At 52.4% G+C, this 27,558-nt stretch overlaps 1 protein-coding gene across 1 annotated transcript in view; it reads right to left on the reverse strand.

Annotated features, from left to right (window-relative positions):
- Positions 1-3,161: 3,161 nt before the first annotated feature.
- Positions 3,162-27,558, reverse strand: part of LOC144768904 (cell adhesion molecule CEACAM6-like) — a 113,623-nt gene continuing 89,226 nt past the window's right edge. The window contains exons 6-7 of the mRNA XM_078652917.1: positions 24,818-24,854; positions 3,162-7,311 (exon numbers count right to left, since the gene is read on the reverse strand). Of these exons, the coding sequence (XP_078509043.1) occupies positions 7,204-7,311; positions 24,818-24,854 (145 nt within the window). The 3' untranslated portion in view covers positions 3,162-7,203. The remainder of the gene's footprint in view (positions 7,312-24,817; positions 24,855-27,558) is intronic.

Genomic DNA, 27,558 nt, shown 5'->3' on the forward strand with positions numbered 1-27,558 from the left:
GAAGTGGTATCATTCTCACATCTCCGCTGCGTGAGGCTCCCTTTACACAGTTGACTCTCTCAGAGGGGTCTCTGAGACTCTAAGGCCTACCTACTGGATCCTTCCCTAACAAGGGGGGAGGGGGTGCTTTGGCAAAGGGCGCCATACCATACCTCAACTGTGCATGGCTCCCTTGATGCTATGGACTCTCTCAGAGGGGTCACTGAGACTCCAGAGTATGAATATTGGATCTTTACCCAAAAAGGGGAGAAGGAGTGCTTAGTCAAAGGGCAACAAGGGACAGGGGGCTAGGAGGCGTGTCGGAACTGGCAGGTCAACAAAGGGGTAACAAACGGCAAAAGAAAAAAGTCACATTAATTACGGAAAGAAAAACACATTTAAGTGTAATTATGAGTGACATTTCACCGACTATGAGTGACACTTACTTGTGAGCAAAATCAAGCAAAGAAGGTGAGGGAAACATCTAAATATCAGAAATAACACTAATTTGAGCAGCGTGACTGCGCCAGCAAAAGTTGCGTTTCATAGGACCCGGACCTCCCAGGTTGTTCCCAGCCCCGCCCGCATCAGAACCCAGAAATCAAGACTTGACGGCCAGAGCTGTGGATAAAAGAGGCCATGTTTATTATAAACCATCACATATACACATGACACTATATCAATACGTTTCAATTTACCAGTGACATAGATTTATCAACTTTTATCACTGAACGATATTTTCATTTACGTTGATCATAACTGCATAATCTCTCAGCATAAATGACAGAACTTAATTATTCGACAAAGAATGTTCTCTATCGCTCCAGCACTAAGGGGCCTTCTGGCTCACGCCCCCCAACTGAGAACCACGCAAGGCGCATCCCACCTGCGTCCTTGAGAGGTTAGCTCCTGACATCTGGTCCTTGTCCGACACCACCGGGCTGCCCATCAGGGCTCGTAGGGAATAAACAGGGACTGATGCCCCATGCCCTAAATTGTAAACTGGCCCCTTAGCCCCCAGCCGGTGTCTTCAATCTCTCAGGGGTGAGCTTACCGTATCTCCCCCTCAGTGCTGGCTTAGGGAGTATGCAGGAGGACTCCCCTTAACAATGCAAGGCAATTTATGTGGCCTCCTTACCGCCACAAGGGTGACCGGGGCCAACCGCCCTTCGCCCTCCATACCACCAGACCGTTCCAGAACCACTCAGCTCCATCGATCCACCGGCTCGGAGCCATGTCGGATTCTACTGCCCGGATCACCAGTCTGGGCCCCAGGCTCTGAAAGGCGCTGTAAGGAAGAGAGGGCGAAGGCCTGGGCAATGTGCCCTAAATAGGCCCCCCATTACCGGCCCGACAGGAACTGATGTCGGTCTCGCCCCGGAAGTAGTTCTCACCGTTCACAGCAGCCAATCCCTCAGCCGGAAGCCACAAGGGGGTTGCCGGGATCCCGGGGGCCAGCATCCTAATGGCACGCTGCCTTATAGTACGCGCTTTCCATAGTATAGAATGTCAATGCAACAGTAGGAGATGATGACTTATTTCACTTTCGATATTAGTTTGCATCGTTTCTGTTATACGTTACACAGGCACAGAGGAAATCCACCCAGTAACTGAGCTTCTCAGAGGTTACTAAACGTGTCTCTAATACCACCTTAAGCTAGCTGTGCAGGTCAAGGAACAAAACCTGATAATGTCTACGTCATAGCTCACTCCAGCTATAAACACATCATAGTACAGTAGCATCTACATCAAAGCTCTCTCACTGCTATATATACATCTCATACCTCACTCTCATCCAGGTCCTATCTCACTCTGAGTTGCATATGTACCTCATACCTCACTCTCACTCTCGCCCATGTCCTATCTCACGTAGAGCTATGTGTGTACCTCATACCTCACTCTCGTCCAGGTCCTATGTTGCTCTAAGCTATGTATGCATCTCATACTACACTCTCGTCCAAGTCCAATCCCACTCTGAGCTATGTACATACCTCATACCTTGCTCTCATCCAGGTCCTAGCCTACTCCGAGATGTGTATATCCCTCATAACTCACTCTTATCCAGCTCCTATCTCACTCTGAGCTAGGTAGGTACCTCAGATCTCACTCCCATCCAAGCCTATCTCACTCTGAGCTATGGACGTACCTCATTCTCATCCAGTTTCTATCTCACTCTGAGCTAGGTATGTACCTCATAACTCACTACCATCCTAGCCTATCTCACTCTGAGCTATGTACATACCTCATGCCTAACTCTCGTCCATGTCCTATCGCAATCTGAGCTATATATGTACCTGATTTCACCCCCATCCAAACTTATCTCACTCTGTGCTATGTATGTACCTCATACCTCACTCTCATCCAGGTTCTATCTCACCCTGAGCTTTGTATATAACTAGTACCTAACTCTCGTATAGGTCCTATCTCACTCTGAATTATGTATGTACCTCATAACTCCCTCTCGTCCAGGTCCTATCTCGCTCTGAGCTATATATGTTCCTCATACCTCACTTCCATCCAAGCCAATCTCACTCTGACCTATGTACGTACCTCACAACTCACTCTAATCCAGGTCCTATCCAACTCTGAGCTATGTATATACATCATACCTCACTCTCGTACAGGTCCTATCTGGCTGCGAACTATGTATGTACCTCATACCTCACTCTTGTCCAGGTTCTATCTCACTCCGAGCTATGTATGTACCTCAAACCTCACTCTCACTTCGGTCCAATTTCATTCCAATCTATGTATGTACCTCATACCTCACTATCGTCCAGACCATATCTCATCTAGAGGTATGTATGTACATCATAACTAACTCTCTCACCCAGGTCCTACCTCACCTAGAGCTATGTATGTACCTCATACCTCACTCTCATTCAGGGCTATCTCACTCTGAGCTACATATGCACTTCATACTTCACTCTTATCCAGGTCCTACTTGACTCCCAGCTACCCTTCGAGTCACTGCTCGCTTCAAGGTCTGATCTATGTCACCGCTCGCTCCCAGGTCTAATCTATGTCACCACTCGCTCCCAGGTCTGATCTATGTCACCGCTCGCTCCCAGGTCTGATCTATGTCACCGCTCGCTCCCAGGTCTGATCTATGTCACCACTCGCTCCCAGGTCTGATCTATTTCACTGCTCGCTCCCAGGTCTGATCTATGTCACCGCTTGCTTCAAGGTCTGATCTATGTCACTGCTCGCTCCCAGGTCTGATCTATGTCACCACTCGCTCCCAGGTCTGATCTATGTCACCGCTTGCTTCAAGGTCTGATCTATGTCACTGCTCGCTCCCAGGTCTGATCTATGTCACCACTCGCTCCCAGGTCTGATCTATGTCACCGCTTGCTTCAAGGTCTGATCTATGTCACTGCTCGCTCCCAGGTCTGATCTATGTCACCGCTTGCTTCAAGGTCTGATCTATGTCACTGCTCGCTCCCAGGTCTGATCTATGTCACCACTCGCTCCCAGGTCTGATCTTTGTCACTGCTTGCTTCAAGGTCTGATCTATGTCATCACTCGCTCCCAGATCTGATCTATGTCACAGCTTGCTCCCAGGTCTGATCTATGTCACTGCACGCTCCCTGATCTGATCTATGTCACCGCTCGCTCCCAGGTCTGATCTATGTCACCGCTTGCTTCAAGGTCTGATCTATGTCACTGCTCGCTCCCAGGTCTGATCTATGTCACCGCTCGCTCCCTGGTCTGATCTTTGTCACCGCTCGCTCCCAGGTCTTATCTATGTCACCGCTCGCTCCCAGGTCTTATCTATGTCACCACTCGCTCCCTGGTCTGATCAATGTCACTGCTCGCTCCTGGGTCTGACCAATGTCACTGCTCGCTCCTGGGTCTGATCTATGTCACTGCTCGCTCCCAGGTCTGATCGATGTCACTGCTCGCTCCCAGGTCTGATCTATGTCATCACTCGCTCCCAGATCTGATCTATGTCACAGCTTGCTCCCAGGTCTGATCTATGTCACTGCACGCTCCCTGATCTGATCTATGTCACCGCTCGCTCCCAGGTCTGATCTATGTCACCGCTTGCTTCAAGGTCTGATCTATGTCACTGCGCGCTCCCAGGTCTGATCTATGTCACTGCTTGCTTCAAGGTCTGATCTATGTCATCACTCGCTCCCAGATCTGATCTATGTCACAGCTTGCTCTCAGGTCTGATCTATGTCACTGCTCGCTCCCAGGTCTGATCTATGTCACCACTCGCTCCCAGGTCTGATCTATATTACCGCTCGCTCCCAGGTCCTGTCTATGTCACTGCTAGCTCCCATGTCTGATCAATGTTCCCGTGTGCTCCTAGGTCTTATCTATGGCACCGCTCACTCTGAAGTCTGATCTATGGCAACCCTTGCTCCCAGGTCTGATCTATATCACCACTCGCTCACAGGTCTGATCTATATCACCACTCGCTCCCAGGTCTGATCTAAGTCATCACTCGCTCCCAGCTCTGATCTAAGTCATCACTCGCTCCCAGGTCTGATCTATATCACCACTCGCTCCCAGGTCTGATCTAAGTCACTGCTCGTTCCCAGGTCTGATCTATATCACCACTCGCTCCCAGGTCTGATCTATATCACCACTCGCTCCCAGTCTGATCTATGTTACCACCCGCTCCTAGGTCTGATCTATATCACCACTCGCTCCCAGGTCTGATCTATATCACCACTCGCTCCCAGGTCTGATCTAAGTCACCACTCGCTCCCAGGTCTGATCTATATCACCACTCACTCCCAGGTCTGATCTAAGTCACTGCTCGTTCCCAGGTCTGCTCTATATTACCCCTCGCTCCCAGGTCTGATGTAAGTCATCACTCGCTCCCAGGTCTGAGCTATATCACCACTCGCTCCCAGGTCTGATCTAAGTCACTGCTCGTTCCCAGGTCTGCTCTATATCACCGCTCGCTCCCAGGTCTGATCTAAGTCACCACTCGCTCCCAGGTCTGATCTATATCACCACTCACTCCCAGGTCTGATCTAAGTCACTGCTCGTTCCCAGGTCTGCTCTATATTACCCCTCGCTCCCAGGTCTGATCTATGGCACCTCTCTCTCTGAGGTCTGATCTATTTCACCGCTTACTCCCAGGTCTGATCTTTGTCACTGCTCACTCCCAGGTCTGATCCATGTCACTGCTCACTCCCAGGCCTGTCTATGTCACCACTCGCTCCCAGGTCTGATCTATTTCACGGCTCTTTCCCAGGTCTGATCTATGTCACCACTCACTCCCAGGTCCTGTCTATGTCACTGCACGCTCCCATGTCTGATCCATATCACTGCTCGCTCCCTGGTCAGATCTATGTCACCACTCGCTCCCAGGTCTGATCTAAGTCACTGCTCGTTCCCAGGTCTGATCTATGCCACCACTCGCTCCCAGGTACTGTCTATGTCACTGCTTGCTCTAAAGTGCAGTTATAATTTATTACCAGGTCTTTTGCTCCGTGGTTCTAAGCAGGTCTTCTGCACACTGTCCAAGAGAGGCACAAGGAAGGAAAGAAAGCATGACTTTGGGTGAGTGTGGACAGTGCCTCCTGACGAGGACACTAACAGACACTCCTGCTAAAGCAATGCATCAAGGGATGGTCTGGGCCAGTTCTGGAGTCTGAATCTAGAACCCAGTGAATTGATCCCTCAAGATGGAGCAAGGAATCTTAGGAGGTCACTGACTAATGGCGTGGTAGATCTATTGCCTCCCTAGGCGGACCCTGAGGTTCCTACATGGTGCAGGCAAAAGCGTGGTGGGTGTTCGACAGCCGACTTGTTCTCTGGGGTGTGGGGAGGTAAATGACTTACTCACCTCGGCCACCCCCAAAAAGAGTGCCGGCCGGGGCGGACCAACCCCTTAGCTATGCCACGGCACTGACATGTCAGTCTGAGTGAATAGGACACATTCACAACATACCAAGGTCACCATATACCCATACTAACTCCGGAGTCCCACTGTTGCCTCCCATGAGGGCACGAAGGAAGTAAACGATTTTGAAGATTGTGATCTATCAGTCAATGCCAGAAACTAACCAGTTTTCGCAGACCAGACATTCTGAAGATAAGATGGTGCTTATGCAACCTTATTTGAGGCTTTTGTATCTAGTGTTGTGGCATCTTTCAACGACACACAGAGAGATCAGTGGAGGCAACCGAAGAATTGGCTGTGCCGGATATGGCGCAGTGTGGATGGTTCACCTCTGCCTCTTCTTCTGGTTCCTCAGTGCAATACAGGTTGGTCTTTGATTCTCTGCTGTCTCGGGGCCTCAGCAGTTCTCCCTGAAAGCATAAGTTCCTAATATCCATGGCTAATGGCCATCAGTTTACCCTGTGATCATCTGACACCCTTTACCCAACTGGAGAGGTCTCTTGTTGCTTGGCAATACTTTAACATGATTCGATCCAAATGGACTATTGCAAAACTTCATCACGTTAGTGCGGCCAGAAAAGTTGAAATAATAAGATTTTCATTTTTTTCTGTTTCGTACGATTGGAAAACGTACTGCTCAAGATCCAACTACGGTGATAGGAATGAAAATAAAGTCTTTGCTGCTGAAGAAGTTGGCATATAGTAGGTGAACATCAAATGGTCACACATTTGCTAGCCTTACCAAGACAATCCTGATATGCTAAAAAGGAAAATGTAAGAGAAATAAATTGATGTAAGGTCTTATATATGCACGTGGAGCAAACCCTGCACGGGGGGCAGTTTCCCAGCATTCTTGTGGTGATTGGATTCTTCTTGGATAACTTTGGGTTTGAAACAAGCAGTCTCCTTGCTTAACCAAGGCAAGATGTTGAATCACGCGTATGATGCAGACAAATGCTGGCTTCTCGTTAGGGCGATCTTTGAAGGCTTCGCTGTTGGTGACCATCGCAGCTTCTGAGGAAGGGTGATCTGGATTCCACAAGGGTGTGAGAAGCACAATCCCACTATGTCTTTGGTTTAACAGCTGCGTGCTCTGAAAGCAAGTACAAGAATGGAAGGGGTACCGTTGAAGGCACTTACTACGGTAGAAGCGGGCTGCACACTTGCATTAAGACAAATGGAAAAGTGTTATGACTTCCACTTAAGTTTCAATTGAGCTAGTCATGCCAAGATATCATTTCGCACGGACGGTTCCTCACTTCCCTTCAGTCCTGCTGCAGCGGATGGCCCTGGTAAAGTGGTAGGACACAGGGATGTTGTTTGTCACATGACACCGGTGGAGCACCCCTGCAGCTTCATTACCGCCGGACCACAGAGTACAAGGTGTTTTCGGCTGGGATCGGATTCAACTGAGTACTTCCCTTGGATATAAAATTGATCGAACTGTACTGAATATCCTCTGCAGTCTACAAAGAGAAGAAAGGAGAAGAAAGGAGATTTGTAAATTCACTACTTTCATTTGGCTCACCTCTAACACACTGACTACAAGCGACAAACATAGCAGAACGAGACAATGGGCTACAGGACTAAAACACCTCATGGAATGAACAGTTATGTTATGTGTATTTGTAAGCGGTACAAAAGGGGGTGGTGATGGACGGAGCATCTGAACCAATCAAACACTCACACCCAGTCAACAGATCTGGGCTTAATCCATTACCGTTCTTTAGCCCACTCTGCCACCCCAGTTCAGACATGGCTCTATGCAAATCAGTCTGACCCTGTGCCTCATGGGAACAGTCCAGCCCGAACTGCCAAGCCATGCCTTCCCTGGACCGGAAACAAGCTTCCAAGGACCAGTTTCTGGCATTACAGCCGTCTTCAGCCCGGCTTGCTTGACTTCAGTGGCAAAGTGAGCAAGGGACTCACGTCTGAGCATACCATGTGTATTTGTAAAGCACAGTATCACCTGCGAGGGTGTCCAGGCCCTGATAATTTGTGTGTGCCTAACCGGGCCAATGGTAGGTTAGTTCATTGGAAAGCCAAGTCTTCAGCTTCTTTCAGAATTCGAGAGGAGAAGGCTCTGATGTGGAGAGGGAGGTGGTCCCATGGTTTAGGAGTGATGTCCGCCTGTTCTAGCTCTGTCTCCGTGTGGTATGTGTGCACGTAGGAATCCTGTAGAGAGGAGGTGTCTGGATGATTCATGGAAGGAGATGCAACTGTTCAGATAGGTGCTAGCAAAACAAACAAAATGATAGACAGAATGCCGAACATATCAAACATTCGCCCCAGTCACAGATCTGGGTTAAATCCATTGTTTCTTTGCTCACAATGCATCACAGTTTGGACCCAATTATATGCAAATCAGTCTTTTCCCTGCTCCACATGAGTACAGTCAAAACTGGAATGCCGTGGTGAGCAAAAAACAATGGATTTAGACCTGGATCTCTGTACTGGGGTGAATGTTTGACATTGTTCACTTTGTCCCTCCTCGGTTGTGCTGGGGGCTCTAAAAGACCTATACAGGGGCTCAGCACACACACTGTCCCTCCTCAGTAGCGATGAGCTCTAAAAGACATCTGTTGGTGTCCCGCACGCACACTGTCCCTCCTCTGTAGTGCTGTGAGCTCTAAAACACCTCTGCTGGGGCCCATCATGCACACTGTCACTCCTCAGCGGAGCTGAAGGCTCTAAAAGACCTCTGCAGGGGCCAATCGGGCACACTGTCCCTCCTCAGTAGTGCTGGGAGCTCTAAAGGACCACTGCAGTGGCCCAGCACGTACACTGTCCTTCCTTAGTAGCAATGGGCTCTAAAAGTCATCTGCGGGGGCCCATCATGCACACTATCCCTCCTCAGTAGCAATGGAGTCTAAAAACCTCTGCGGGGGCCCATCATGCACACTGTGCCTCCTCAGTAGCAATGGACTCTAAAAGGCCTCGGTGGGGGCCCATCACACACTCTGTCCCTCCTCAGTAGCGCTGGGGCCTCTAAAAGACCTCTGCGGGGCCCATCATGCACACTGTCCCTCCTCAGTAGTGGTAGGAACGGTAAAAGTCCTCTGTGGGGGCCCATCATGCACACTGTCCCTCCTCAGTAGCGCTAGGAACTCTAAAAGACCTCTGCTGGGGCCCAGCATGCACTCTGTCCCTCCTCAGTAGCAATATGCTCTAAAGGACCACTGCAGGGGCCCAGCACGCACACTGTCCCTCCACAGTAGCAATGGACTCTAAAGGACGCCTGCAGTGGGCCATCAAGTACATTGTCCCTCCTCAGTAGCAATGGGCTCTAAAGGACACCTACAGGGGCCCATCATACACACTGTCCCTCCTCAGTAGCAATGGACTCTAAAAGACCTCTGCGGGGGCCCATCACACACTCTGTCCCTCCTCAGTAGCAATGGACTGTAAAAGACCTGCCGGGGCCCATCACGCACACTGTCCCTTCTCAGCAGCGCTGGGAACTCTAAAAGTCCTCTGCGGGGGCCCATCACACAAACTGTCCCGCCTCAGTCCCGATGGAATCTAAAAGACCTCTACGGGGGCTGAGCACACTGACTGTCTCTTCTCAGTAGCGCTGGGGGCTCTAAAAGACCTCTGCAGGGGCCCATCATGCACTCTGTCCATCCTCAGTAGTGATCGGAACTCTAAAAGAGCTCCACAGGGGCTCAACACACACACTGTCCCTCCTCAGTAATGATGGGCTCTAAAAGACCTCTGCAGGGGCCCATCATGCACTCTGTTCCTCCTTAGTAGAACTGGGGGCTCCAAAAGACCTCTGCGGGGGCCCATCATGCACACAGTCCCTCCTCAGTAGCAATGGACTCTAAGGGACCTCTGCGGGGGCCCAGCATGCACACAGTCCCTTCTCAGTAGTGTTGGAGGCTCTAAAAGACCTTCTCTGCAGGGGCCCATCATGCACTCTGTCCCTCCTCAGTAGCGATGGGCTTTAACGGACCTCTGCAGGGGCCCAGCACGTACACTGCCCCTCCTCAGTAGCAATGGGCTCTAAAAGACCTCTGCGGGGGCCCAGCATGCACTCTGTCCCTCCTCAGTAGCAATGGACTCTAAAAACCTCTGCGGGGGCCCATCATGCACTCTGTCCCTCCTCAGTGGCGCTGGGGGTTCTAAAAGACCTCTGCAGGGGTTCAGCACACACTCTGTCGCTCCTCAGTAGCGATGGACTCCAAAAGACCTCTGCAGGGGCCCATCATGCACACTGTCCCTCCTCAGTAGCGGTAGGAACGGTAAAAGTCCTCTGTGGGGGCCCATCATGCACACTGTCCCTCCTCAGTGGCGCTAGGAACTCTAAAAGACCTCTGCTGGGGCCCAGCATGCACTCTGTCCCTCCTCAGTAGCAATATGCTCTAAAGGACCACTGCAGGGGCCCAGCACGCACACTGTCCCTCCACAGTAGCAATGGACTCTAAAGGACAACTGCAGTGGGCCATCAAGTACATTGTCCCTCCTCAGTAGCAATGGGCTCTAAAGGACACCTACAGGGGCCCATCATACACACTGTCCCTCCTCAGTAGCAATGGACAAAAAGACCTCTGCAGGGGCCCATCATGCACACTGTCCCTCCTCAGTATTGATGGGGGCTCTAAAAGACCTCTGCAGGGGCCCATCAGACACACTGTCCCTCCTCAGTAGCAAAGGACTCTAAAAGTCCTCTGTGAGGGCCCATCATGCACACTGTCCCTCCTCAGTAGCAATGGACTCTAAAAGACCTGCCGGGGCCCATCACGCACACTGTCCCTTCTCAGCAGCGCTGGGAACTCTAAAAGTCCTCTGCGGGGGCCCATCATGCACACTGTCACTCCTCAGTAGCGCTGGGATCTCTAAAAGTCCTCTGTAGGGGCCCATCACACAAACTGTCCCGCCTCAGTCCCGATGGAATCTAAAAGACCTCTACGGGGGCTGAGCACACTGACTGTCTCTTCTCAGTAGCGCTGGGGGCTCTAAAAGACATCTGCAGGGGCCCATCATGCACTCTGTCCATCCTCAGTAGTGATCGGAACTCTAAAAGAGCTCCACAGCGGCTCAACACACACACTGTCCCTCCTCAGTAATGATGGGCTCTAAAAGACCTCTGTGGGGGTCCAGCACGCACACTGTCCCTCCTCAGTATCGATGGGCTCTAAAAGACCTCTGTGGGGGTCCAGCACGCACACTGTCCCTCCTCCGTAGTGCTGTGGGCTCTAAAACACTTCTGCTGGGGTTCATCAAGCACACTGTCACTCCTCAGTGGAGCTGAAGGCTCTAAAAGACCTCTGCAGGGGCCAATCATGCACACTGTCCCTCCTCAGTAGTGCTGGGAGCTCTAAATGACCACTGCAGTGGCCCAGCATTTACACTGCGCCTCCTTAGTAGCAATGGGCTCTAAAAGTCCTCTGCAGGGGTCCAGCATGCACTCTGTCCCTCCCCAGTAGCAATGGACTCTAAAAGACCTCTGCAGGGGGGCCATCATGCGCACTGTTCCTCCTCAGTAGTGCTGAGGGCTCTAAAAGGCCTCTGCGAGGGCCCATCACGCACACTGTCCCTCCTCAGTAGCAATGGACTCTAAAAGACCTCTGCAGGGGGCCCATCATGCGCACTGTCCCTCCTCAGTAGTGCTGAGGGCTCTAAAAGACCTCTGCGGGGGTCCATCATGCACTCTGTTCCTCCTCAGTAGCACTGGGGGCTCTAAAAGACCTCTCAGGGGCCCATAATGCTCATTGTACCTCCTCAGTAGTGCTGGGGGCTCTAAAAGACCTCTGCAGCGGCTCAGCACTCACATTGTCCCTCCTCAGTAGAGATGGGCTCTAAAAGAACTGTGCGAGGGCCCATCATGCACACTATCGCTTCGCAGTAGTGCTGGGGGCTCTAAAGGACCACTGCAGGGGCCCAGCACGCACACTGTCCCTCCTCAGTAGCAATGGACTCTAAAAGACCTCTGCAGGGGCCCATCATGCTCACTGTACCTCCACAGTAGCAATGGGCTCCAAAGGACACCTGCAGGGGTCCATCATGCACTCTGTCCCTCCTCAGTAGTGCTGGGGGCTCTAAAAGACCTCTACAGGGGCTCAGCACACACACTGTCATACTGTCATACCCAGGCGCTATGATAGACAAGACCTGCTGGCCTTACAAACAAAGCCCTGTTGTGACTCAAACAATTTTGATCCTTCACACTGGGCAGGACCAGTGATCTGCCAGGCCTGCCGCCACACTTTTCTGTGGTCCCAGGTTTCGGCCTTCCCAACACCCCAAGATAGCTTTAAAGCTGCCCTAATAAATGCCAGATCTGTACCGAGGCATGCCCAGCATATCCAGGACCTATTGATTGATGACAACTTAGATTGTCTCTTCATTACGGAGACATGGCTTAAACCCTGGTGCACCCCTGATGTGGTTCATGCCCTGCCCCCTGGATATGGTATACAAAGAGTAGATAGAGAGAATGAACAACGTGGTGGAGGAGTGGCCATCATATATAGGGACTCCCTCAGCTGCTCGACGGTACCACTGCAAGAGTTGACAGATGCAGAAGGGATGGGTTTTATAATTAAAATCAATGACAACTTCTCCTTTTCGGGGGCTTTGATCTATCGCCCACCAGGACCCTGTGTGGGTTTCCTGAGTAACATAGGAGAGGTGCTCAGCCCATTGATACTTAGGTATTCTAATTTCACTCTGATGGGTGACATAAACATCCACCTTGAGTCCACTACCGATACTTCTGCCGCCTCCTATCGGGAAACCATGGAGGTCATGGGTCTGACTATCCTAGACACCCTAGCCACCCATGAGGCAGGGCATACAATAGATTGCATTGCCACCAACCTAGATGCTTTGACAACTTACCCCCTTAGACCCCAAATATGGACCGACCATATGCTGATTCCTTTTACGTTCCCTCTTATGTCCTACCGAGAAAACGATTTTAAAAAGGAACACAGCATGGTCACAAGGGATGAATGGAAAACGATATTGTCCCACCCAGAACTGATAACCATAGCCAGGAACTGTAGACCCCAGCTGGTAGTACCTGCTAATCCCATCAGCTTCAGAACATGGATGAATGATCTGAAAGGCACAGTTGGGCAGGAAAAAAATAGAATGAGGCAGGGTAGAAAGAAAAAATCTGCACCCTGGTTCAATCGAGCTCTCAAAGACAAACAAGGAGAGCTCAGAAGAGCTGAAAGAAGCTGGCGGAAAAATTATTCTAGCCTAGAACGCAGCAAATACAAAAGGATAAAAAATGCCTATCATGCGCTGATCAAACAAGCAAAAAAAAGGTACTTCTCGCTGGCAATAGAAACAGCCAGCAGTAAACAAAAGGAAATATTCAAAATTGTTAACGGCTTTAACAAACCCAAATGTTTAGCGCAGGATATCCCGCCCTCGCAGGCACTCTGTGATAACATCGCAGATTTCTTTGAGGGAAAAGTACAGGGGCTGATGAAGGACTTTGATGTTCCTATATTAGAGCCCAGAATAGAGGAGGATATAGTGAGGCAAGGAGCCATGCAGCTGAAAACTTTCCTTCCAGTTAGCCTGGAGGAGACCAAAAGAGGAATTCTGGCAACAAAATCTGGATCCCCCTTTGACCCCTGTCCAGTTAGACTCTTACACCTCATTGTGGACATCGCCAATCCAATAATAAATGCCATTGTCAACACCTCACTGTCCACAGCCAAAGTCCCCCTTGAATGGAAACTGGCGGCGGTGAAACCACTGCAAAAAAAACAACTCCCCGACCCCACCACATTGTCGAACCTACGACCCATCTCACTACTTCCGGCCCTGTGTAAAGTTACAGAGTCAATTGTAAATAAACAACTTACTCGTTTCTTGGAAGAGAGTGAGGCATGGCACCCTAACCAGGCAGGTTTCAGGGTCCAACATTCCACCGAATCGGCCCTCCTGTTCACCACAGAAACTATCCGCTCAGCCCTAGACCAAGGTAAGAAGGCCGTCTTGATTTTATTAGACCTATCGGCGGCCTTCGACACGGTCTCACATGCCATCTTATTAGACCGGCTAATAACATCTGGCGTCTCAGGGACAGTGCTTGAGTGGATAAGAAACTTTTTAAGCGACAGGAGGCAAGTGGTGACCCTGGGGGAATTCTGTTCCAGTGAAAAAGCGCTGTTGACGGGAGTCCCGCAGGGTTCGAGCCTGAGCCCGACCCTGTTTAATGTTTATACCGCACCCCTGATAAAATTGATTTCGTCATTTGGCATAGATGCCATAGCCTATGCCGATGACACACAACTTATCCTGGTAATGGATAAGGATAACCAAGCCTGGGAGGAAAATCTCAAAGGTTGCCTAACGGCCACCTTCGAATGGATGCGTCTAAACCATCTGAAATGCAACACAGGCAAAACAGAGATCATGCCTATAGGATATAAGATATATATATATATATATATATAGGATATAAGACATGCGGCCCGGAGGCGGGGCTTCCGGCTTGGGGGCGGAGCTTCCGGCCCGGAGGCGGAGCTTGCGGCCCGGAGTTGGAGATTTCAGCATGGCAAAAATCCCCACCTCCAAGCCGGAAGGTCCGCCTCCAAGCCGCAAGCTCCGCCTCCGGGCCGGAAGCTCCGCCTCCGGGCCGCAAGCTCCGCCCCCAAGCCAGAAGCTCCGCCTCCGGACCGGAATTTACTCCCCGATTTCGGACTTAGAGTTAGTAGTCTTAAATCTATTCTGTGAATTCCGAAAGTAGTAAGTTTATTCTGTGAATCCCGAAAGTAGTAAGTTCACTCTGTGAATCCCGAAAGTAGTAAGTGCATTCTGTGAATACCAAATAGTAGTAAGTTTAGGATTTAGTCTTAAGTTCATTCTGTGAATCGGGCCCACTGTCCCTCCTCAGTAGCGCTGGGGGAACTAAAAGACCTCTGCAGGGGCCCAGCTCTTACACTGTCCCTCCTCAGTAGCAATGGACCTAAAAGACCTCTGTGGGGGCCCATCACGCAAACTGTCCCTCCTCAGTAGCAATGGACACTAAAAGACCTCTGTGGGGGCCCCCTCATGCAAACTGTCCCTCCTCAGTAGCAATGGACTTAAAAATACCTCTGTGGGGGCCCCTCGTGTACTCTGTCCCTCCTCAGTAGTGCTGGGGCCCTAAAAAGACCTCTACAGGGGCTCATTACACACACTGTCCCTCCTCAGTAGCAATGGGCTCTAAAGGAACTGTGCGAGGGCCCATCACACACACTGTCCCTCCTCAGTAGCGGTGGGGGCTCTAAAAGACCTCTGTGGGGGCCCATCACGCAAACTGTCCCTCCTCAGTAGCAATGGACACTAAAAGACCTCTGTGGGGGCCCCCTCATGCAAACTGTCCCTCCTCAGTAGCAATTGACTGTAAAAGACCTCTGCGGGGGGCCATCATGCACCCTCTCCCTCCTTAGTAGTGCTGGGGGCTCTAAAAGACCTCTACAGGGGCTCAGTACACACACTGTCCCTCCTCAGTAGCAATAGGCTCTAAAACAACTCTGCGTGGGCCCATCACACACACTGTCCCTCCTCAGTAGTGCTGGGGGCTCTAAAGGACCACTGCAGGTGCCCATCATGCACACTGTCCCTCCTCAGTAGCGCTGGGAACTCTAAAAATCCTCTGCGGGTGCCCATCATGCACACTGTCTCTCCTCAGTAGCAATGGACTCTAAAAGACCCCTGCGGGGGTCCATCACGCACCCTGTCCCTCCTCAGTAGCGCTGGGAACTCTAAAAGACCTCTGCGGGGGCCCATCATGCACTCTGTCCCTCCTCAGTAGCAATGAGCTCTAAAAGACTTCTGCGGGGGGCCATCATCCACACTGTCCCACCTCAGTAGTGCTGCGGGCTCTAAAGGACCACTGCAGGGGCCCAGCACGCACACTGTCCCTCCTCAGTATCAATGGGCTCTAAAATACCTCTGCAGTGGCCCATCATGCACTCTATCCCTCCTAAGTAGTGCTGGGGGCTTTAAAGGACCTCGACGGGGGCCCAACACGCACACTGTCCCTCTTCAGTAGCAATGGACTCTAAAAGACCTCTGCGTGTGCCCAGCATGCATTCTGTCCCTCCTCAGTAGCGATGGGCTTTAAAAGACCTCTGCGGGGGCTCAGAATGCACACTGCCCCTCCTCAGTAGCAATGGACTCTAAGGGACCTCTGCGGGGGCCCAGCATGCACACAGTCCCTTCTCAGTAGTGTTGGAGGCTCTAAAAGACCTTCTCTGCAGGGGCCCATCATGCACTCTGTCCCTCCTCAGTAGCGATGGGCTTTAACGGACCTCTGCAGGGGCCCAGCACGTACACTGCCCCTCCTCAGTAGCAATGGGCTCTAAAAGACCTCTGCGGGGGCCCAGCATGCACTCTGTCCCTCCTCAGTAGCAATGGACTCTAAAAACCTCTGCGGGGGCCCATCATGCACTCTGTCCCTCCTCAGTGGCGCTGGGGGTTCTAAAAGACCTCTGCAGGGGTTCAGCACACACTCTGTCGCTCCTCAGTAGCGATGGACTCCAAAAGACCTCTGCAGGGGCCCATCATGCACACTGTCCCTCCTCAGTAGCGGTAGGAACGGTAAAAGTCCTCTGTGGGGGCCCATCATGCACACTGTCCCTCCTCAGTGGCGCTAGGAACTCTAAAAGACCTCTGCTGGGGCCCAGCATGCACTCTGTCCCTCCTCAGTAGCAATATGCTCTAAAGGACCACTGCAGGGGCCCAGCACGCACACTGTCCCTCCACAGTAGCAATGGACTCTAAAGGACAACTGCAGTGGGCCATCAAGTACATTGTCCCTCCTCAGTAGCAATGGGCTCTAAAGGACACCTACAGGGGCCCATCATACACACTGTCCCTCCTCAGTAGCAATGGACAAAAAGACCTCTGCAGGGGCCCATCATGCACACTGTCCCTCCTCAGTATTGATGGGGGCTCTAAAAGACCTCTGCAGGGGCCCATCAGACACACTGTCCCTCCTCAGTAGCAAAGGACTCTAAAAGTCCTCTGTGAGGGCCCATCATGCACACTGTCCCTCCTCAGTAGCAATGGACTCTAAAAGACCTGCCGGGGCCCATCACGCACACTGTCCCTTCTCAGCAGCGCTGGGAACTCTAAAAGTCCTCTGCGGGGGCCCATCATGCACACTGTCACTCCTCAGTAGCGCTGGGATCTCTAAAAGTCCTCTGTAGGGGCCCATCACACAAACTGTCCCGCCTCAGTCCCGATGGAATCTAAAAGACCTCTACGGGGGCTGAGCACACTGACTGTCTCTTCTCAGTAGCGCTGGGGGCTCTAAAAGACATCTGCAGGGGCCCATCATGCACTCTGTCCATCCTCAGTAGTGATCGGAACTCTAAAAGAGCTCCACAGCGGCTCAACACACACACTGTCCCTCCTCAGTAATGATGGGCTCTAAAAGACCTCTGTGGGGGTCCAGCACGCACACTGTCCCTCCTCAGTATCGATGGGCTCTAAAAGACCTCTGTGGGGGTCCAGCACGCACACTGTCCCTCCTCCGTAGAGCTGTGGGCTCTAGAACACTTCTGCTGGGGTTCATCAAGCACACTGTCACTCCTCAGTGGAGCTGAAGGCTCTAAAAGACCTCTGCAGGGGCCAATCATGCACACTGTCCCTCCTCAGTAGTGCTGGGAGCTCTAAATGACCACTGCAGTGGCCCAGCATTTACACTGCGCCTCCTTAGTAGCAATGGGCTCTAAAAGTCCTCTGCAGGGGTCCAGCATGCACTCTGTCCCTCCCCAGTAGCAATGGACTCTAAAAGACCTCTGCAGGGGGGCCATCATGCGCACTGTTCCTCCTCAGTAGTGCTGAGGGCTCTAAAAGGCCTCTGCGAGGGCCCATCACGCACACTGTCCCTCCTCAGTAGCAATGGACTCTAAAAGACCTCTGCAGGGGGCCCATCATGCGCACTGTCCCTCCTCAGTAGTGCTGAGGGCTCTAAAAGACCTCTGCGGGGGTCCATCATGCACTCTGTTCCTCCTCAGTAGCACTGGGGGCTCTAAAAGACCTCTCAGGGGCCCATAATGCTCATTGTACCTCCTCAGTAGTGCTGGGGGCTCTAAAAGACCTCTGCAGCGGCTCAGCACTCACATTGTCCCTCCTCAGTAGAGATGGGCTCTAAAAGAACTGTGCGAGGGCCCATCATGCACACTATCGCTTCGCAGTAGTGCTGGGGGCTCTAAAGGACCACTGCAGGGGCCCAGCACGCACACTATCCCTCCTCAGTAGCAATGGACTCTAAAAGACCTCTGCAGGGGCCCATCATGCTCACTGTACCTCCACAGTAGCAATGGGCTCCAAAGGACACCTGCAGGGGTCCATCATGCACTCTGTCCCTCCTCAGTAGTGCTGGGGGCTCTAAAAGACCTCTACAGGGGCTCAGCACACACACTGTCCCTCCTCAGTAGCGATGACCTCTAAAAGACATGTGTTGGTGTCCCGCACACACACTGTCCCTCCTCTTTAGTGCTGTGAGCTCTAAAACACCTCTGCTGGGGCCCATCATGCACACTGTCACTCCTCAGCGGAGCTGAAGGCTCTAAAAGACCTCTGCAGGGGCCAATCGGGCACACTGTCCCTCCTCAGTAGTGCTGGGAGCTCTAAAGGACCACTGCAGTGGCCCAGCACGTACACTGTCCTTCCTTAGTAGCAATGGGCTCTAAAAACCTCTGCGGGGGCCCATCATGCACACTATCCCTCCTCAGTAGTGATGGGGGCTCCAAAAGACCTATGCAGGGGTTCAGCACACACACTGTCGCTCCTCAGTAGCGATGGACTCTAAAAGACCTCTACAGGGGCTCAGCACACACACTGTCCCTCCTCAGTAGCGTTGGGGTCTAAAAGACCTCTGTGGGGGTCCATCGTGCACTCGGTCCCTCCTCAGTAGTGATGGGGGCTCAGCACACACGCTGTCCCTCCTCAGTAGCAATGGGCTCTAAAAGACATCTGCGGAGGCCCATCATGCACACTGTCGTAATTCAGTAGGGCTGGGGGCTCTGAAGGACCTCTGCAGTGGCCCATCATGCACACTGTCCCTCCTCAGTACTGATGGGGGCTCTATAAAACCTCTGCAGGAGCCCAGCAAGCACTCTGTCCCTCCTCAGTTGTGCTGGGGGTTTTAAAGGACCTCTATGGGGGCCCAGCATGCACACTGTCTCTCCTCAGTAGCAATGGGCTTTAAATGACCTCTACGGGGGCCCAGCATGCACACTGTTCCTCCTCAGTAGTGCTGGGGGCTCTAAAAGACCTCTGCAGGGGCCCAGCACGTACACTGTCCCTCCTCAGTAGCAATGGACTCTAAAAGACCTCTGCGGGGGCCCATCACGCTCACTGTCCCTCCTCTGTAGCAATGGACTCAAAAAGACCTCTGCGGGGTCCCTCATGCACTCTGTCCCTCCTCAGTAGTGCTGGGGGCTCTAAAGGACCACTGCAGGTGCCCATCATGCACACTGTCCCTCCTCAGTAGCGCTGGGAACTCTAAAAATCCTCTGCGGGTGCCCATCATGCACACTGTCTCTCCTCAGTAGCAATGGACTCTAAAAGACCCCTGCGGGGGTCCATCACGCACCCTGTCCCTCCTCAGTAGCGCTGGGAACTCTAAAAGACCTCTGCGGGGGCCCATCATGCACTCTGTCCCTCCTCAGTAGCAATGAGCTCTAAAAGACTTCTGCGGGGGCCCATCATCCACACTGTCCCACCTCAGTAGTGCTGCGGGCTCTAAAGGACCACTGCAGGGGCCCAGCACGCACACTGTCCCTCCTCAGTATCAATGGGCTCTAAAAGTCCTCTGCAGGGGTCCAGCATGCACTCTGTCCCTCCCAAGTAGCAATGGACTCTAAAAGACCTCTGCAGGGGGGCCATCATGCGCACTGTTCCTCCTCAGTAGTGCTGAGGGCTCTAAAAGGCCTCTGCGAGGGCCCATCACGCACACTGTCCCTCCTCAGTAGCAATGGACTCTAAAAGACCTCTGCAGGGGGCCCATCATGCGCACTGTCCCTCCTCAGTAGTGCTGAGGGCTCTAAAAGACCTCTGCGGGGGTCCATCATGCACTCTGTTCCTCCTCAGTAGCACTGGGGGCTCTAAAAGACCTCTCAGGGGCCCATAATGCTCATTGTACCTCCTCAGTAGTGCTGGGGGCTCTAAAAGACCTCTGCAGCGGCTCAGCACTCACATTGTCCCTCCTCAGTAGAGATGGGCTCTAAAAGAACTGTGCGAGGGCCCATCATGCACACTATCGCTTCGCAGTAGTGCTGGGGGCTCTAAAGGACCACTGCAGGGGCCCAGCACGCACACTATCCCTCCTCAGTAGCAATGGACTCTAAAAGACCTCTGCAGGGGCCCATCATGCTCACTGTACCTCCACAGTAGCAATGGGCTCCAAAGGACACCTGCAGGGGTCCATCATGCACTCTGTCCCTCCTCAGTAGTGCTGGGGGCTCTAAAAGACCTCTACAGGGGCTCAGCACACACACTGTCCCTCCTCAGTAGCGATGACCTCTAAAAGACATGTGTTGGTGTCCCGCACACACACTGTCCCTCCTCTTTAGTGCTGTGAGCTCTAAAACACCTCTGCTGGGGCCCATCATGCACACTGTCACTCCTCAGCGGAGCTGAAGGCTCTAAAAGACCTCTGCAGGGGCCAATCGGGCACACTGTCCCTCCTCAGTAGTGCTGGGAGCTCTAAAGGACCACTGCAGTGGCCCAGCACGTACACTGTCCTTCCTTAGTAGCAATGGGCTCTAAAAACCTCTGCGGGGGCCCATCATGCACACTATCCCTCCTCAGTAGTGATGGGGGCTCCAAAAGACCTATGCAGGGGTTCAGCACACACACTGTCGCTCCTCAGTAGCGATGGACTCTAAAAGACCTCTACAGGGGCTCAGCACACACACTGTCCCTCCTCAGTAGCGTTGGGGTCTAAAAGACCTCTGTGGGGGTCCATCGTGCACTCGGTCCCTCCTCAGTAGTGATGGGGGCTCAGCACACACGCTGTCCCTCCTCAGTAGCAATGGGCTCTAAAAGACATCTGCGGAGGCCCATCATGCACACTGTCGTAATTCAGTAGGGCTGGGGGCTCTGAAGGACCTCTGCAGTGGCCCATCATGCACACTGTCCCTCCTCAGTACTGATGGGGGCTCTATAAAACCTCTGCAGGAGCCCAGCAAGCACTCTGTCCCTCCTCAGTTGTGCTGGGGGTTTTAAAGGACCTCTATGGGGGCCCAGCATGCACACTGTCTCTCCTCAGTAGCAATGGGCTTTAAATGACCTCTACGGGGGCCCAGCATGCACACTGTTCCTCCTCAGTAGTGCTGGGGGCTCTAAAAGACCTCTGCAGGGGCCCAGCACGTACACTGTCCCTCCTCAGTAGCAATGGACTCTAAAAGACCTCTGCGGGGGCCCATCACGCTCACTGTCCCTCCTCTGTAGCAATGGACTCAAAAAGACCTCTGCGGGGTCCCTCATGCACTCTGTCCCTCCTCAGTAGTGCTGGGGGCTCTAAAGGACCACTGCAGGTGCCCATCATGCACACTGTCCCTCCTCAGTAGCGCTGGGAACTCTAAAAATCCTCTGCGGGTGCCCATCATGCACACTGTCTCTCCTCAGTAGCAATGGACTCTAAAAGACCCCTGCGGGGGTCCATCACGCACCCTGTCCCTCCTCAGTAGCGCTGGGAACTCTAAAAGACCTCTGCGGGGGCCCATCATGCACTCTGTCCCTCCTCAGTAGCAATGAGCTCTAAAAGACTTCTGCGGGGGCCCATCATCCACACTGTCCCACCTCAGTAGTGCTGCGGGCTCTAAAGGACCACTGCAGGGGCCCAGCACGCACACTGTCCCTCCTCAGTATCAATGGGCTCTAAAGTACCTCTGCAGTGGCCCATCATGCACTCTATCCCTCCTAAGTAGTGCTGGGGGCTTTAAAGGACCTCGACGGGGGCCCAACACGCACACTGTCCCTCTTCAGTAGCAATGGACTCTAAAAGACCTCTGCGGGTGCCCAGCATGCATTCTGTCCCTCCTCAGTAGCGATGGGCTTTAAAAGACCTCTGCGGGGGCTCAGAATGCACACTGCCCCTCCTCAGTAGCAATGGACTCTAAGGGACCTCTGCGGGGGCCCAGCATGCACACAGTCCCTTCTCAGTAGTGTTGGAGGCTCTAAAAGACCTTCTCTGCAGGGGCCCATCATGCACTCTGTCCCTCCTCAGTAGCGATGGGCTTTAACGGACCTCTGCAGGGGCCCAGCACGTACACTGCCCCTCCTCAGTAGCAATGGACTCTAAAAGACCTCTGCGGTGGCCCATCACGCACACTGTCCCTCCTCAGTAGCAATGGACTCAAAAAGAGCTCTGCGAGGCCCCTCATGCACTCTGTCCCTCATCAGTAGTGCTGGGGGCTCTAAAAGACCTTTGCACGGGCCCATCACACACACAGGGCCCAATTCACAGAATGAACTTAAGACTAAATCCTAAACTTACTACTATTTGGTATTCACAGAATGCACTTCCTACTTTCGGGATTCACAGAGTGAACTTACTACTTTCGGGATTCACAGAATAAACTTACTACTTTCGGTATTCACAGAATAGATTTAAGACTACTAACTCTAAGTCCGAAATCGGGGAGTAAATTCCGGCCCGGAGGCGGAGCTTGCGGCCCGGAGGCGGGGCTTCCGGCTTGGGGGCGGAGCTTCCGGCCCGGAGGCGGAGCTTGCGGCCCGGAGTTGGAGATTTCAGCATGGCAAAAATCCCCACCTCCAAGCCGGAAGGTCCGCCTCCAAGCCGCAAGCTCCGCCTCCGGGCCGCAAGCTCCGCCTCCGGGCCGGAAGCTCCGCCTCCGGGCCGCAAGCTCCGCCCCCAAGCCAGAAGCTCCGCCTCCGGACCGGAATTTACTCCCCGATTTCGGACTTAGAGTTAGTAGTCTTAAATCTATTCTGTGAATTCCGAAAGTAGTAAGTTTATTCTGTGAATCCCGAAAGTAGTAAGTTCACTCTGTGAATCCCGAAAGTAGTAAGTGCATTCTGTGAATACCAAATAGTAGTAAGTTTAGGATTTAGTCTTAAGTTCATTCTGTGAATCGGGCCCACTGTCCCTCCTCAGTAGCGCTGGGGGAACTAAAAGACCTCTGCAGGGGCCCAGCTCTTACACTGTCCCTCCTCAGTAGCAATGGACCTAAAAGACCTCTGTGGGGGCCCATCACGCAAACTGTCCCTCCTCAGTAGCAATGGACACTAAAAGACCTCTGTGGGGGCCCCCTCATGCAAACTGTCCCTCCTCAGTAGCAATGGACTTAAAAATACCTCTGTGGGGGCCCCTCGTGTACTCTGTCCCTCCTCAGTAGTGCTGGGGCCCTAAAAAGACCTCTACAGGGGCTCATTACACACACTGTCCCTCCTCAGTAGCAATGGGCTCTAAAGGAACTGTGCGAGGGCCCATCACACACACTGTCCCTCCTCAGTAGCGGTGGGGGCTCTAAAAGACCTCTGTGGGGACCCCTCATGCACTCTGTCCCTCCTCAGTAGCAATTGACTGTAAAAGACCTCTGCGGGGGGCCATCATGCACCCTCTCCCTCCTTAGTAGTGCTGGGGGCTCTAAAAGACCTCTACAGGGGCTCAGTACACACACTGTCCCTCCTCAGTAGCAATAGGCTCTAAAACAACTCTGCGTGGGCCCATCACACACACTGTCCCTCCTCAGTAGTGCTGGGGGCTCTAAAGGACCACTGCAGGTGCCCATCATGCACACTGTCCCTCCTCAGTAGCGCTGGGAACTCTAAAAATCCTCTGCGGGTGCCCATCATGCACACTGTCTCTCCTCAGTAGCAATGGACTCTAAAAGACCCCTGCGGGGGTCCATCACGCACCCTGTCCCTCCTCAGTAGCGCTGGGAACTCTAAAAGACCTCTGCGGGGGCCCATCATGCACTCTGTCCCTCCTCAGTAGCAATGAGCTCTAAAAGACTTCTGCGGGGGGCCATCATCCACACTGTCCCACCTCAGTAGTGCTGCGGGCTCTAAAGGACCACTGCAGGGGCCCAGCACGCACACTGTCCCTCCTCAGTATCAATGGGCTCTAAAATACCTCTGCAGTGGCCCATCATGCACTCTATCCCTCCTAAGTAGTGCTGGGGGCTTTAAAGGACCTCGACGGGGGCCCAACACGTACACTGTCCCTCTTCAGTAGCAATGGACTCTAAAAGACCTCTGCGTGTGCCCAGCATGCATTCTGTCCCTCCTCAGTAGCGATGGGCTTTAAAAGACCTCTGCGGGGGCTCAGAATGCACACTGCCCCTCCTCAGTAGCAATGGACTCTAAGGGACCTCTGCGGGGGCCCAGCATGCACACAGTCCCTTCTCAGTAGTGTTGGAGTCTCTAAAAGACCTTCTCTGCAGGGGCCCATCATGCACTCTGTCCCTCCTCAGTAGCGATGGGCTTTAACGGACCTCTGCAGGGGCCCAGCACGTACACTGCCCCTCCTCAGTAGCAATGGACTCTAAAAGACCTCTGCGGGGGCCCATCACGCACACTGTCCCTCCTCAGTAGCGCTGGGGGCTCTAAAACACCTCTGCGGGTCCCCTCATATACTCTGTACCTCCTCAGTAGTGCTGGGGGCTCTAAAGGACCACTGCAGGTGCCCCTCATGCTCACTGTCCCTCCTCAGTAGCACTGGGGGCTCTAAAAGACCTTTGCGGGGGCCCAGCTCAATCCATCACTTTCTAAACACGCTCCACATGGCGAGCTTCCATCAGGCCCCCTAGCCATTCAGACACTCGTCCAACCCTTGCTTCCTCAGGCCCTTTTTTGGCCATGCCTCAACCAGACCTCTCGTCCCTGATTGGGCACTTTAAACCACGCCAGCCAACGCCGCGCGTGGATTTCTGTGGGGTTTCGGCTGCCGACCTATGTATTCAGCTGCCCTGGGGGGAAGGGTGTTACCTGGGGTGACCTTGGGTCGGCATCGCCTCCCGGGACCGCACTTCTACTTACTGTTGCTACATCCGTAGTGTTCTCTGGAGCTGGAGCCCTATGGGAAGAGAAAAGGGAGTTAATCATTGTCCAATGCACAGAGATTCCAGTGGTAGCCAAGAAATATTTACATAGTATATCACGACATGCTGTGGGAACTAACATAGCAGGGTGTCCAATCCAACAAGCCCTATGTCAAGCAGTAAATCTTACTCAACACCAAGAACTCTTTGGGTCTGGCCCATAGATGACCTGATGTAATAACATCATCTCTGAGATGAGCGGCCACCGCCTCCATCCTGCTCATGTTTCAACTGACAGAGCTGCCCTCTCACGGCTGTCACAGGACTTTGAGTGGTTTAATCCATTGTTATTTTGCTCTCCAGGTCACCTCAGTTTGGACCCAGCCATATGCAAATAAAGTGTTGGCTCTGCTCCCCATGGGGACAGTCCAGCCCGAACTGCCAAGCCAGGTCCTCCCTGGACTGGAAACAATCATCCTAGGACTGGTTTCAGCATTTCAGCCCTCATCTGCCATGTCTAGATGACATCAATGTCCCTGGCAGGCGATGACTTAGCAGAGTTCCGGTTCTTCTTCAGTCTGACACCAGGACACAGCCTTAGACTTCTTGAATGAAGCGTGCTCTGTAACTTCGCCATGGCTGAGGTCAACTGACTGCTTCCGGGGAGCAAAGAGTGAGGTTCTACAACACAAGCAGAAGATCTCAAGATTGTCTTCTCAGCCTGGGTGGGAGGTCAAAGGCATCGGAGCTCCTGAGTAAGTCAAAATGCGAAGCCTTTGCCAGACTCTGTCACAAGGACTCAGCTGGGTGCAAAAATACCCAGCATGCCTTGCGATGCTGTCACACAGAGCCATCAGTGACCCTCTGCACATGAAGCCACTGGAGTCCCCCCATAGTCTGAGTTCATCATCCCACCTCTCCCCCACTAGGAAACCACAGAGTCTGGCAAACACTTTGCAATTTCACTTTCTCAGGAGTCCTGGTGCCTCTGACCTCACACCCCAGGCTGAGGAAACGCTCTTGAGATCTTCTGCGTGTGTTGCTGAACCTCACTCTTTGCTCTGCAGAAGTGGTCGGTTGACCTCAGCCTTGGCCAAGCTACAGAGTACGCGGTATTCAAGGAGTCTAAGGCTGTGTCCTGGTGTCAGATTGAAGAAGAACTGGAGCTCTGGGAAGTCATTGCCTGCCATGGACATTGATGTCATCCGTACATGGCTGATGAGGGGTTATACACCGAAACCGGTCCTAGGATGCTCTTTTTCAGTCCAGGGAGTACCTGGCTTGGCAGTTCGGGCTGGACTGTTCCCATGAGGAGCAGGGTCAAGACTGATTTGCATATGGCTGGGTCCAAACTGGGGTGATGTGGCAAGCAAAATAACGATGGATTAGACTTAGATCTGTGACTGGGGGGTAAGTGTTTGAAAAGTTTCAACACTCTATCAATCATTTTATTTTGTGATGTTCCAGACCAAGACATCTCTAAAATCTTAAACTACTCAAATGATGGTTCAATGACTATAGGTGTCACCATCACACTCTTCTGCTGATTCTAAACGAACCTTACAGTCTTTTGAAATGTATTTAAAAATGTTATTCTGTGCATCAGCTTCAGCATATCCTGCACAATCCATCTGCTAATGTCAGACGCACAGGATCAAATCCCTCAGAGAGAACAGAGACCTTCTTGTGGACACAAAGTAAAGAGGTCAGGCGAATAAAGGCACTTGCACGCTCCAGTTCAAAATATAAACCTTCTTTGTGAGAGTCAGTTTATAGCAGGCTAACCCTAGTGACTGCTCCAAAGGATGAGAGATGTGTATGAATTAGGGGGTCAGAGGAGAGTGGAGGAGGCAGATATTGAAGGGAAACAAAGTTGGGGATGATTTAAGAGGTAGAACATGGAAGAAGAACCAGTGACAGACCCTGAAGAGGAAGGGAGATAGGCACTAATTCCTGGAAGGACACACAGAGGAAAGGCTACAGGCAGACCCTGAGGACGATGGGAAATGGGGTCTAATCCTGACAAGGGTACACTGAGGAAGGCCTAGAGACAGACCCTGAACATGAAGGGAGATGGGGGTTAATCCCAGGAAGGAAACACTGAGGAAGGGCTAGAGACACACCCGGAAGATGAAAGAAGATGGGGGTACACCCCGGGATGGAAACATGAGGAAGGACAGGAGACAGACCCTGAAGACGTAGGGAGATGGAGGTTAATCCCAGAAAGTAAACAATAAGGATGGATTAGATACAGACCCTGAAGACGAAGCTAGATGGAGGATAATTTCAGAAAGGAAACACTGAGGAAGGGCTAGAGATGGACCCAGAAGACGAAGGGAGATGGGGGTTCCTCCTGGAAAGGATACACTGAGTAAGGGCTAGAGACAGATCCTGAAGATGAAGGGAGATGGAGTTTAATCCCAGAAGGTTAACACAGAGGAAAGGCTGGAGACACACCCTGAAGACGAAGAAACCACTAAGGAAGGATTTGAGAGAGACCTTGTAGATGAAGGGAGATGGGTTTTAAGCCCAGTAAGGAAACAATGAGGAAGTAGTAGAGACAGACCCTGAAGACGAAGGGAGATGGGGGTTAATTCCAGGAAGGAAACACTGAGGAAGGACTAGAGATGGACCCCAAAGACGAAGGGATATGGGGGTTAATCCCAGGAAGGAAACACTGAAGAAGGACTAGAGACAAACCCTGATGACGGGATTAATCCCAGGAAGAAAACACTGAGG

This window comes from Lissotriton helveticus, chromosome 7 (assembly GCF_964261635.1).
Source record: "Lissotriton helveticus chromosome 7, aLisHel1.1, whole genome shotgun sequence".
Lineage (NCBI taxonomy): Eukaryota > Metazoa > Chordata > Amphibia > Caudata > Salamandridae > Lissotriton > Lissotriton helveticus.